Source organism: Kryptolebias marmoratus, linkage group LG18, assembly GCF_001649575.2.
Source record: "Kryptolebias marmoratus isolate JLee-2015 linkage group LG18, ASM164957v2, whole genome shotgun sequence".
Taxonomy (NCBI): Eukaryota; Metazoa; Chordata; class Actinopteri; order Cyprinodontiformes; family Rivulidae; genus Kryptolebias; species Kryptolebias marmoratus.
Window position 1 is genome coordinate 11,089,256 of NC_051447.1, and position 12,452 is coordinate 11,101,707.

The window sequence follows — 12,452 nt, forward strand, 5'->3', positions numbered from 1 at the left end:
GAGGTGTGTGATATAGTAGAAATCCAGCTTTAGCACAAATAAGAGCACAGCCGTCTTCAAACAATCCTTTAGACTGGTACAAAAATGACCTGCAGATCTTTCTTTTTAGGACTAAACCGTCTCATCTTTATTGAACTTAAAAAAAGGTTTAAAGCTTTTTCGTTGATTGTTTATTTCTATTTGTCTAGGTTATCTTATCGAGTTGTACAATATGAGCATTTCTCATAAAATAAAACAACAAATCTACCTGTTCCTATGAACATGACATCGTACTGCCCGTCCTCTGCTTCCACCCTGTCCACCACCAGCTGGGAGAACTGGTAGTCCACATCTGTCCGAACCATGATGGGGCGCCCCCCAATTGGGTGGACTGGGTTGTACATGGCAGGGTGACCCCTTGCGAAGGTGATGACATCATCGGGAAGGTCTTTGGTGGAATCAAAGCCTCCAAATGTCTTGCTGGGGCACTGAAGTTGAGATTGAAGCAGAAATAGTTACATAACACATTTTAGGTGCAAATGTGACTTCATTGCTCACTTTTAATATAAAGACTCACAGTTCCAGGTCGAGGATAAGGGACCCTCCCTTGGAAAGGCACCCACTGATAGTTGGGTCCATCTCTGTGGGCGTAGGGGCCCAGGAAAACCCTCCTGATGTCTGCCATGTTATACATACAAACTGCTGAGCCTTTAAATATGTTACTGTGGAAGAAGAAAGGGTAAAAAAAAACATGTAAGGATCTGGAGAACAAGGGAGGTAGAAAAAAAAGAATAGCCAGAAACAAACGGGGGGGGGGAATTCATGAATGATCGGTCACAAGACAAGGATTAGGAGCTTGTGAAATACTGAAGACAGACAGCAAAATGACCCTTCGTCGCACAAAGACAGAGGGGAGCAAGGCTGTCATTACCTAAGTACAGGAATGACAGATTGGAACTTCTCCTTGATTGCTTCCAGCCTCTTGAGAACAGACAGGAATTTGGGCACGCCACCAACAAAACAGAAGACCCGTTTTTGAGCGCGTTTGAAACGCTATCCAATATTTTTGCGAGCCTTTGCTTGGGCCAGATGGAGGGATTTTTGCCTTTCACCACTCAAACAAGATTCAAACAGGCAAGGTTGAACAATTGTGTAGTTAAAAAAAAAGAAGAAGGGAGAATTACAAGGATTTTCTTTCTTTTAGATTTACACTCTGTCACGGTCAAACAGACAGTAATTTGAGATCTGACTCATTTGAACTGAAGATTTGGGGGTTTTGTATGAATATTCCAAGATTTCAGAGCAGTTAATGACACCTTGTTGCACAAAAACAGAGCTAGCTCTTTGCAATATGTGCACAACATTGAGTTCAGTAACCTTGACTATGATTAAAGCAATATTTTCACAATTTTTGTCAGAGTGGTTTTGATTTGATTTGTTTAAATAGATGTTCCGAAAGGATCTAAAGTTCATTCATTAACTTTCACCTTTTAACAGATGGCAGATTTGGTTTTGGGCAACAAATCTTCTGCACTTTCACGAACCAAATGATTCAGTAAGATTCAAGATGTCCTTTGTCTTGCTGACTGCAGTGGGAAGTTGTATCAGACTAATTAGGGATGTGGCTGGCATACACACAGCTGACACTATTCACCAAAGCACGGAAGATGAATGGATTAGCATTTGAAAATGTTAATTACAGAGAAATTCAATTAACTCCAGGGGCAAGAACTCCAGACACTCCAATATCTGCGCTTAGAAAGAAGGGCGATGATGTGGTTGTGCAGACACGCACGCACGCAGAGCGTAGGGCGTGTGTGAATTTATCCCCAGAAAGAGGCACAAATGCGTACGCAGGAATCGGAGCACAATCGAACATTGATCTGTCAGTGGCAGCCTCTATGTGCCTCATTAAGCAGTGATATTAAAAGCTGGTTCCTGTGAATCTCTGCTCTATTCATCTCAGAAAACCGGCCACTTAGAAAACCAATTAAACCACTCTAATTCCTCAATGCCCCATAATTGAATTTTAAAGTGCACACGTGTATGTGTGTGTGTGTGTGTGCAACAGACATGCAAATACATAGGTGGATGCCCGCCAATGAGCACCAATCTCTTGGTTTGAATACAATCCGGAGATCAGAGGGAAAACCACACAGGCCCGGTGATGCAAGGCGGCGTGTTGTTTTGCACTGATGTTCCATTGAGCAGGTCTCATCATTGGCTGTGATTGATGGGGATGTGCTTGTCCTCTTTACAAAGCGCTTCACACACAACAGTGGACACAAAAATACCCCCCCTCCTCCCAAATGCAAATTCACTATCATCATGGTAAGTGCCACCATCTGTGCCATTTCAGCTCACTTATCTGCCCTTCCCCGTGCCTTCACCTCTCCACATGCTTCAATAGAGCCACACCCGGCTTCTGAAAACCCCATTCATGGCTGGGGCGGTGGCTAGGGGAGGAACGTGCATTCCTGCTAAGTGAATATCATGTTTCTCTGGCTCCCTTCTGCTCTGTAATTTGATTTCCCTACAAAGCTCGCCAGGGTTTCAATGAAATGGGGGACAGGTAGCGAGGAATGGGGGAATTGGATAAAAGCAAAGCCCAAGCTGGGTTTCTATTGGGAGGGAAAGCAACCACAGGACACCTGTAAGTGGATTACAGGAGCGCTGTCTGGGAATTTTAAGGATGCACGCCTGGTCACTCGAAGGCTGCTGTGTTGTTTAAAACACTTTGGAAATTAAACTGAAAGGGATTAAAGAACGTATGGTTTTCAAATAGCTCTTCCAGGAAGGCTGCCCCGTTAAAAATATTGCTTATCAACTCCTGCTGATCTCCTAGCAACAAATCAGCAAAACAAATATGCTGTTTGAGAATTGGCTCTCTTTCCTGCTCAGTCGGAAGCGCAGGTAGGCGTACCTGGATGTGGTGAATACAGCGTAGATTACAGGATTTTTGGGGTCTTTGGAGCTCATGAGAAACACGTCCTCTGAAAAAATAAAATAAAAATCAAAAACAAAAATGAGAGAGAAGTCTTTCAGTAAAAGTCGGTGAGGTAGGTTTTTTTTTGTTTGTTTTGGAATAAAGAACACACACTTACGTAGTTCGTCAAAGTGTGTGTCAATGCCATTGATGCCGGGGACTGAACAGATGAGGCGAGCTTTCAGGAAAGTGGTCCACTTGTTCACTAGGCTCCGGTGACCTCCCAAGTCATTCTGCAAGAATGTCAACAAATTTAAGTAAGCTCTCATTTACTAATACTCTCTGCAGCAGGACCAGAGTTTTATGTAATATCTACAAAATCAGTCTGATCATTGCTTGAAAGACATTTGTTTTGTTTTTTTGTTTGTGCGTGTTGTTACCTTACACAGTTGTCCTATCCTGGCAATAGTAGCCTTCCCGGTGTGTTCTCCATCCATGGCATTCTCTTTGAAAAACAGGAAGAGCTTGTCGTCTTCAGGGTTGTCACTTTCAGGGATCAAGTGTACGCTTATGAATCTGGGGTCTAAAAGCAAAAGAAAATACAAAAAAAAGATCACTCACAAACCTACAAAATTATAGCATTACATTACAAACTTAGTCCCAATGACAATCTTTCGAACACCTCTAAAACAATCCCCTCATTCTATCCAACATTCTCGTTTCAGTGATAACAATCATCGTGATATAACAAATCTAGGGCTCCTGTAGCCATAAATCATTGCATTTAACACTAAGCACAAAGTCTAGAGCAAAATAAAAATCTTCTCCTCCTCCTCCTCCTCATCATCATGTGAATCAATCATCTCTCAATTATAATACAATATTGTTTTTTAACTTTACATTTTCACACAAACAGTTGATCGTATATAGTATATATTTTGTATGCTTATGCTTCGTAATTGCTGACATTTTTGAACCCACCAGCTAATAGGACATGCTTTAGTTGAAAAAATGTGGTTACGTCATAAAACATGGAATTCAGAAAACTAAAAGCAGACAAAATGGATTTGTGGATTTCGTATGGCTGTGAGTGATCCAACTTTAACTCAAGCGAGTGCTTCGCATCCAAATCCCACATAACCCCCCGTCTCTTTATCAAATCCTCGCCGACACACATGGGTCCGATTGTCCTGGGTAGCACTTGAGTAAATTTATTGTAAGCATATAAGCGAGAGGACATCAAAGCGGAGCAGAATGGGGGCCGAGACATCTCTGGACGTAAAGGGGGCGCAAGGAGCAAAGAGAAGTAGCTACGGGTCGCTGAGGCGTCATCACGGGTAAAACGAGCTGGTGTCTGAAAGCTCGGGGTTTAGCTGGGAAGAAACAAACAGTGCCATGTTACGTCTCTGTGGCCATTTAGGATATGGAGTAGCTGTGAAAAAGGAGAGCGTGGCCAAAGTGGGAAGCAGATTTATAAGCGCTGTGCTGGTGCGAGACCTCTGGTATGAATCATGGGTACCCCACACAGGCTTTCTACGGTGAATATGTGCCGGTTAATCTACACGTTGGTGAATTCGCCTGTGCAAACGATCGCACGCAAAAACAGGCTGCCAACTGTGTTGCCAACCGCTGAGGTCATTCCCAATTCATGCCCAACAAAAGACCATTTCATTCAGAGGATATTTAATCCATCATCAGTGTGTGTGAGAGGGTATTAAAAGGTCAAGAGATGCATAAATAATATCCACAAACCCAAACTACAATTTACTCTAAATCTTTTAAGAATAATCTGCTATTACAGATTCATTCCCATGTATCTCTCTGGTTACATTTGAGTACCATGTAACCTTCTTGATAAAGGCTGAATAGAATATTCCCACCCCAGCGATCCACAAAATTACAATCCCCTCTTTGTAAAGACGCTGTTGGATTTTGCCAACCCAAACGGCCACAATCCTCAGGGTATTTGTTTGAACAAGGTGAAAGATTGATGGGGATTAATGCTCAGACAAAGACTTCTCCCATTTAAAAGGCTCTTATTAATATGTCAAAGTAATCAGCGCCGCGGAGACCAGCGCTTGCGATTTTGATGGCGCTTGAGGGGAGGTGGGTGGTTGAGAAGAGATGGGAGGAATTTGACTCCACAACAGGAAAACAGCTGAGAGTGGATTAGTTCTGTGGGAAAGTGGGGGGGAGACATGGGATGGCAGCAGCAGCAGCTTGAGGGAAAGGTTCAAACTGACCTTTTGTGGCTCTATAAGTCCTCCGTGGTACCGAAAGATAGCCAGACAGGCCGAACAGTCATTAACTCTCACTGCAGTTCTAATCTTACCAACACAGGCAAATCCAGAGACTTTGTGAATGAGCTCCGATATCTGATGTCCCCACATGAATGGAAATGATTGGAGACTTGAGGCTTAGAGGGGAATTTGATGCTTCCAAGTTTGTTAAAAAGCTCTTTTTAATAATAATGGTCCATGATAGAGGTTAACTTTCCAGCCTTCACTTATGAAATTTGGTGCAAATAGACCGCAACAGACCTGAAAAATTAAGTTTCACGAAGCTTGGGATGTTTGACAACTAAAAACTAAATCAAAATCTCAATGTTTTGGCTCATGCTTGTTTGTGGTTTTGTTATAAATCATATTTATAAATTAAAATTATTTTTCCGTTTACTTTTTTTAAGCTTTGTCATTTCATGATTTTGAACATAAACACATTTTTGCATGAAGAGAAATGAAGCCACATTTTACCGTTCAGCCATCTTGAATCATGCTGTTCCGTTCTGATTGGGTGATGATCCCCAAGCGTTCGGAAAATGGCAAAATCCCTCCCCATGAAATCAGCAGATGTGCCAGAATACAGCTCTCCATCTGCCCCAGAAAAGTGTGTTATTTGTCAGAAATTAACGACCAACTCTACAGTGAATGTGTACTGTCTGGATCTAATATAAGCAAGTGACCAAAACTCACCAATCAGAAGTGACGCAGAGAGCATTTTGGGGTCGTAGGGGCTTTTCCCGCGGCCATTCTCAAATTGCGCGGCCAGTCGGAAGATGTTGTCCTGTGGCGGAGAGGGTCAGAGTTCAACATGAGGTCAATGAAAGCCACATTAAGCCCGGGTAAAGGTATGTTTATAGACCGTGTTTCAAGTTACAATTTATTCTCGTTATAGCTTGCTATTTTTGAGCTGGGATGCAAAACAAAATTGGCCTTTAGTGAGCAATGACTAATGCCCTTTTTTTTTTTTTTTTTAAGAACGCTGCTGGCTTATTCTGCCTGGGGTCAACAATCATTTCTGCAACAGTGCCACAGAATGGTATATAAATAATGGGAAAGAGAAAAAGATAAAAAGGCACATTACCTAAAGAGTTTGGACAAACTGAAAGAGAAATAAGCTTATTTATGTGCTGACTAGACTTCTTTAAGCTCAAGTGAACACAGACAGAGTCAGCTGTAGTTAAAAGCAGCACGGTGCAAACCCTCCCTGTTCTCTCTTGGTCTGCAGAATTAATGCAGGTACACTGATTAACCTGTAGACCTGTGTTGAGATGACTGATTAAACTTTTATGTAGGAGAGAGGTTGTTTAATATCCAGCTGCTGTACTGTGCCGACCCATTTCCCCCCCCATTTCTTCACACAAAAGAAATCACTGACAGGAAGTTAATCAATGAAGAGAAGCTGCTTTGCTCAACTTTTCACTTGTGTATTTTCCTATTACTCTACAATGGCAGTGCTGTTACATTTCATGACTGTTCGGCGGGGATTTAAGTGACCTCCTGCATTTATAGAAGTGATTAAATCCCACACAGCACCAAATACACTACCTCTGCCCTCTTGCCCATTTCCAGATAAGCACAGATGGGGTGGAAGGCTCCTGTGCCGCAGATGTACAGGTGGGTCTGGTTGTAGGGTTGAAGGACCCGGATGAAGTTAGAACACTCTTTCTAAAGAACAAAAACAAAACGAAAAATGTCATAACTCCTGGATAACTTCATACAATGAGAAACACAGATGGCAAAAAGTGTTACACTTCGGGGATCTTGGGACATTCATGAAAGAGCTTTCTCATTCTGGCAATTCCCTCCTCTCCATTATAAAGTTTTATTCTTTACCAAAAAGAAATATTGGCATTTCTAATTTTCTTATTTTAGCTAGATTTTACATTAACAGAAAGCAGAGAATAATGTAGCTTAGGGAAATAAAACTAAAAAAAACATTGATGAAACTCCACTTTACCAACTTGAAAGTCGCTGCCTAAAGACAAAGTCTCTTTCAAGGAAATCCCATGTGGAAGTCAAATCAGGCAAATTTGCTACAGATCTTTTAATGATCCATATGCTTGAATTTACTGAGGGGTGTTTGAGTTGGCTCTCCACCACATCTCAATAGTCCCAGTGGTGTGAGACTGTTTATTAAACTGCTAATCAGCGGCATTGGTTAATGTAGGAGGGTTATTAGCAGCCTCGAGGAGCTGATTTAGGCACATGTGTTTAAGAGATTAAGCTTGGTTTAGCCCAATTATAAAAACACGCTGGATATCCACCTGGCAAATAGGCACACATCTGCAAGGGGATTTGGAACCACGGCACACATCGACATTGCACGACAGCCAAATTATTCCTCTCTCTTCCTTTTCCTCTTAAATCTGTCTGTAGAGCTCACGGACATTTCACTCTGATGATGTGATGATGTCCCCTTGTGTGAGGCGTAAATGGATGCAGGGGCATCAGGTTGGAGTGCTGACATTTTCCAGAGCAGCATAAATTAACACCAAGATCACAAGCTGCGGACTTTTTTCCACCACACTGAATTTTTCTGTTATTATTCAGAAGGGCAGACACTGTTGTTTCAGCTCTGACTTCCTCAGCTAAATTTGCTTAAAGGGAAAGTTTGACACTCCGACAAATAAAATGATTTAGTCTCTTACAGGGAGTTGGATGTAAAAATGAAATCACTCACTTTGTTAAATATGAAGCTGGAGAGAACAGCTGCCTAGCTTACTGGGGCCAATTTGTTAGGTTGTCTAACAACAGTTTTCTTGAAACTTGTACAAAAAAAATAGCGAGCAAAACTGCCAATTAGTGGTTTGTAGGTGGTTCCAAGATGGACTATTTCCTTGCTAGATGCTAGCTGGTCAGAAATATCTAAATCTTTTTAACCCTGCACAAAGTGGCAAAAGTGTGTCACGTGCTAAACAAAAGAATGTCTTTAAGCTGGTTGTAATGAAGGAGGACACCTGTCCTGGGAGCTTTCCTACGACAGAAAACATTCAAGGCTACAGCTTCCAACATCTAGGTCCACAAACCATGCCAATGAAAAACAATAATTAGAAGAAAACTGGTTAAAATCTGCCTAACTTCATTTCAAAGGTGTACTCCAGTAGATGAATCATAAACCTAGGGGCGGCTGCCCAGGTGGGTTTAGAATTTGTTGATGTAGCAACAAAATACTGTGAACAGCCTAGAATGTAGTTTTGCAAGCTGTGTGCACACAAAAAAACAGCTAAATAAGAAGTAGTTAGAAGACTTTTTATGATAATTTCATGTTTTCCTGTTTTTTTTAAGACACATGGCTATTAGCTTCACACTCACCTATAAAAACTGAAATGAAATCATACAATCCTGCTTTTGGCTGCAGAGCAACATGTTCTATTTCCATTGATGTCATACTGCTAAGCCCATTTTTTAAAAAAATCTTTCTTGAAACACCATAAAATCTTTGTCATTGCACGCTACCATTAGGACTGTTTTTTTCCTCAGCTGTTTAACACCTTTCAACCATTCATGTTATTATTAACACACTATCTGAACAGTTTACATATTTCAGCCACTGGACTATAGCTCACCCTAAAAGGGGTATATTTGCACAATATCATTAGGCTGACCTCAACCCTGCATGTCTGAGAATCTATATGAGCGTGCAGCTTAATGACTTTACCTTCTGTGTTTCCTACTGTTGAACTGTCAGAGCACATGTCCCCCCCTCTCATCAGTCTCACGCCCATATTACGTGCATTTCATCAACTCCTATAAAGCCCCGCAGGATCACCTCTGTTAAGGATTTGCCACGGCTGTCCCAGCTAGATTCATTAGCTATGTGGTAGGTACGGTTGCACCTAAACACTGACAGGTGTTGGATATAGTCACACGAGCGCAGCTGTGTGTTGCCCTCAAGTGAAAAACCATTTTCTCCATCACAAACCGTGTCATTGCTTGAAAAGTGAAATACCCACAAAGAATAAATGACTCACTTTTTGGATCAAATTAATCACTCTTTTTGGACTGGGTAGTAAGGAAGACTCTCCACCAGAGAAATGGGTGGACAGATTTGTACAAATGTGGGTGAGTTGAGTGAATTTTGGATAATACAAGATCTCTGAGTCAATCCAGAAAATGCACTTGAACTATAAAATAATTACTGGAATATTATTTATTTATTTTCTGTAACAACCGGGCAGTTATTCAGGAATGACATCAAGCGTTTTAACAAAACCACACTTACGTATGTTAGCTCTTGGACATTACAATAGAACAACCTGGGCCAGTCGTTCGGCAAGGGATAGTGATAAAGTCCTCAGGCATTTTCAGGGAGGGGGCAGCTGTTACATTTGCTCTGTGGTTGTAAATTGTGGTCTGGAGAAATGCATCACTTTGAGAGCTCTGGATGCTTTAGTAATGTCCTAATCAAGGCCTCTTCGTGTGTTCCTCTGTCTTTGCGCTCACTGCCTCAATTTCAAGGGTAAACATTTTCACAGCACGCAAATACCTCATTACTGCTATTTGTGTGATTCTATGCTGCCAGAGTGCAATCTTTCCACTGTGTGATGCCAGTGTACAGCTCGTGTAGTTTTTCGACTTTATGTGAAACCTGAAAAAAAAAAAAAAAAATGGTGCGACCCCCAATGAAAGCCCTTTGATGTAAAAGGATGTATGTGGTTCTGGATAATCCCCCAAAACCTGCAGCCTTGCACTGAAGACTCATTCAACCATGAAATTGAGATCAGATACAATACTGAGAGGGGCCTTTCTAAACAGTAACACAAAGATAAGATACACTAACACCAGTGTGCACACAGAGTCGAGCTTGTGTTTGAGCGGAACTGGCCATGTGTGCCAACCCATCGTGACAGACAACAATGGAAACACACACATGTGCATGCTCTGAGTCAAGCACAAACATATTCCCAAAATGTATCTGTACATCACAGATAAACTAATAAACTAGGTTTATTGTCCTTGTGCTATTGACACAACTGTACTCCACTTCGTGTTTGTATGCTTTGCTTCAGGTGTCACTGGGAGATGGCCTATAGAAGGGCGAACATGGTAAAGGTGAAATGGAACATGGCTTTCATCAAAGGTAATTTCCAACATCTTCAACCTTTTTTGTCCCTTTATATAGAGAGAGGACAAAGATTCTTATTTTGTCTCTTAAATATGAGATGTACCTAGAAAACCCAGACAAATCTGAGGAAAGAACAGCAACAGGAACACTCAATGGAAGAGCTCCAAGCAAGATGCCAACATGTGTGAGGACTCACCCCGAGATCTTTTCCTGCCCACTTGCATTCATCCCTCTTGGAAGGGGTGGCAGGCCACGCAATCTGTGCAAATGAGAGAAAGACACGTTCAGATTACAATGAAGGTTGAGAGGAGGATTAACACGTTTTGGTGAAACGGAGAGCAGAGATGCACAATGGTGATGAGTCAGTATGATGAATCAGAAAAGAAAAAAAAAAAAGATCATTCTGGGCAACTGACTTTGGATTTGCCATCATTCACACTTTTTTCTTTGCTTAGTCACACGTAAATATAATAAAAAAGGATTTGGTAGCAATACATAATACAGCCTGATATGTACCGGGTACTACGAGAACTGGGCTGTATTATGAAGGTGCATACATGGTCCCGGTACGGACTAGGTGAGAACCAGGTGAGTATCTAGTACATTCCCATTGAGTAGCCAGTTGGTACCAGATACGTACCTGGAACCTACTGGACTATTTTATGTATTGCTACCAATGACTGGTCAAATAACCTAAAACACAAAGAAAAAGGATTTAGATGAAAGAAAACAAACTTGAAAAAAGTAGAATCTTTATGTTAATTTATAAAAATACAATCAAAAATCAAAAGAAAAAAGTTGAACTCCCTACTTCGTTTGAAATCTTGAGCACAAGGCAGCACTTTTCACTTTAAATATGAACAGAAACCAAGGTTTTGCAACTGTGCTTGTAATTTCTTTGTGGCCTCTGGTTACACATGAATTATAAACACACATGGAGCATATGAGTGTGCATGTGTGAGCTGTAATAAGTATGGGGGTGATTATGTTCTCAAAATTTGGGGTGCAACAGAGCCCTCTCTCTATTGCTGGCCACACATATGTGAGTAGACAATGGAAATATATGCACTTGCATGCCCATGCATTATGATGCCCTTACAGAGAACAAATCTTTCTCCTTAGATTTCTTTATCCACATTCTTGATCAGCTGAGTATTTCTTTCCACATTAAAAAAAATCTGCATTTTACACTGATTACATTAGGTGTGCTTAATCACAGCTTTTTAGTCTTTATCTCATAACATTGCATAGATTAGAACAAAAGAACCAAAGGCAGGAAAATTCCAGGGCACGTTTCATTTTTGCATTGACTATGCATTTTTCAGCAATTTGTTCCCCTGTGAAGTTCTCTGCAGCCTGCAGGCAACACCGTGTCAGACTTGTGTGTCTTTGATAGCAGCTCGAATCAGATAAAAAGACTGTTAACCTAGTCCAGGTGGAGTAATGGAATTATGGACAGCCTTGTCTGGACTAAGACAGACAGAGGGAGGGATGAAGGCGGGTGAGAAATAGATGAAATAATGGACTCTAGAGGCGGGGTCAGGCAGCAGAGGAGAGAAGATAAAACTTGACTCTATTAAACTCTTTAAAGCATAACCATTTTTTTTCTTTTACCAGAGAAAGTGGCCTTTAGGTTTTACCTGTTTGTTGTCTCTGTTGATATTGACGAGGTCGAACGAGAAGATGTGGTCCTCCGCTCCAACCAGTAGTCTCCCCCGCTCCTCGTCCAGTAGAAAAGCATCATAGCTCGAACTGTTAGCTAAACCATTGAAGGTGACAAGGTTACTGGAGTCTAACATTTCTGGAAGAGAAGACAAGAAAAAAAAGTTAAGATTTAAATGAAAACACTTTGTAATTAAATGCCTAGCATTCATCTTCTTTTGTGCCATTATGAAGATGATTTTATGTTGAGAAATGACAGTGTTATAGATATTTTGGTCAAACCTTAAAAAAAACAATGTGTGCAATCTCATGTGATATTGCAATATCTTGCCTGATCTGTTAGCTCTTGGAGTATGTATTGTGTCTGTGCTACAACCACACCAAAAATTAGCTCAATATTTGTAAAATACACCACGTTGAAGCTATTTTTGTGTAGGCTAAGGTTGATCAGCTGTGGTGGCCATCTTAAACTTAGCCCATTCCAAAAGTTAATCACTTGCAGATGCACATCCAATGCTTTGAGAGTTTCAGCTATCCA

General features: G+C 41.1%; 1 protein-coding gene across 1 annotated transcript in view; it reads right to left on the bottom strand.

Annotated features, from left to right (window-relative positions):
* The window catches only part of sema3aa (sema domain, immunoglobulin domain (Ig), short basic domain, secreted, (semaphorin) 3Aa), a 32,411-nt gene that overhangs the window by 5,416 nt on the left and 14,543 nt on the right, over positions 1–12,452 (bottom strand). Inside the window, exons 2-11 of the mRNA XM_017414907.3 lie at positions 11,893–12,053; positions 10,449–10,511; positions 6,733–6,852; positions 5,878–5,968; positions 5,659–5,778; positions 3,346–3,488; positions 3,084–3,198; positions 2,903–2,972; positions 557–701; positions 248–467 (exon numbers count right to left, since the gene is read on the bottom strand). Coding sequence (XP_017270396.1) covers positions 248–467; positions 557–701; positions 2,903–2,972; positions 3,084–3,198; positions 3,346–3,488; positions 5,659–5,778; positions 5,878–5,968; positions 6,733–6,852; positions 10,449–10,511; positions 11,893–12,053 — 1,248 coding nt within the window. The remainder of the gene's footprint in view (positions 1–247; positions 468–556; positions 702–2,902; positions 2,973–3,083; positions 3,199–3,345; positions 3,489–5,658; positions 5,779–5,877; positions 5,969–6,732; positions 6,853–10,448; positions 10,512–11,892; positions 12,054–12,452) is intronic.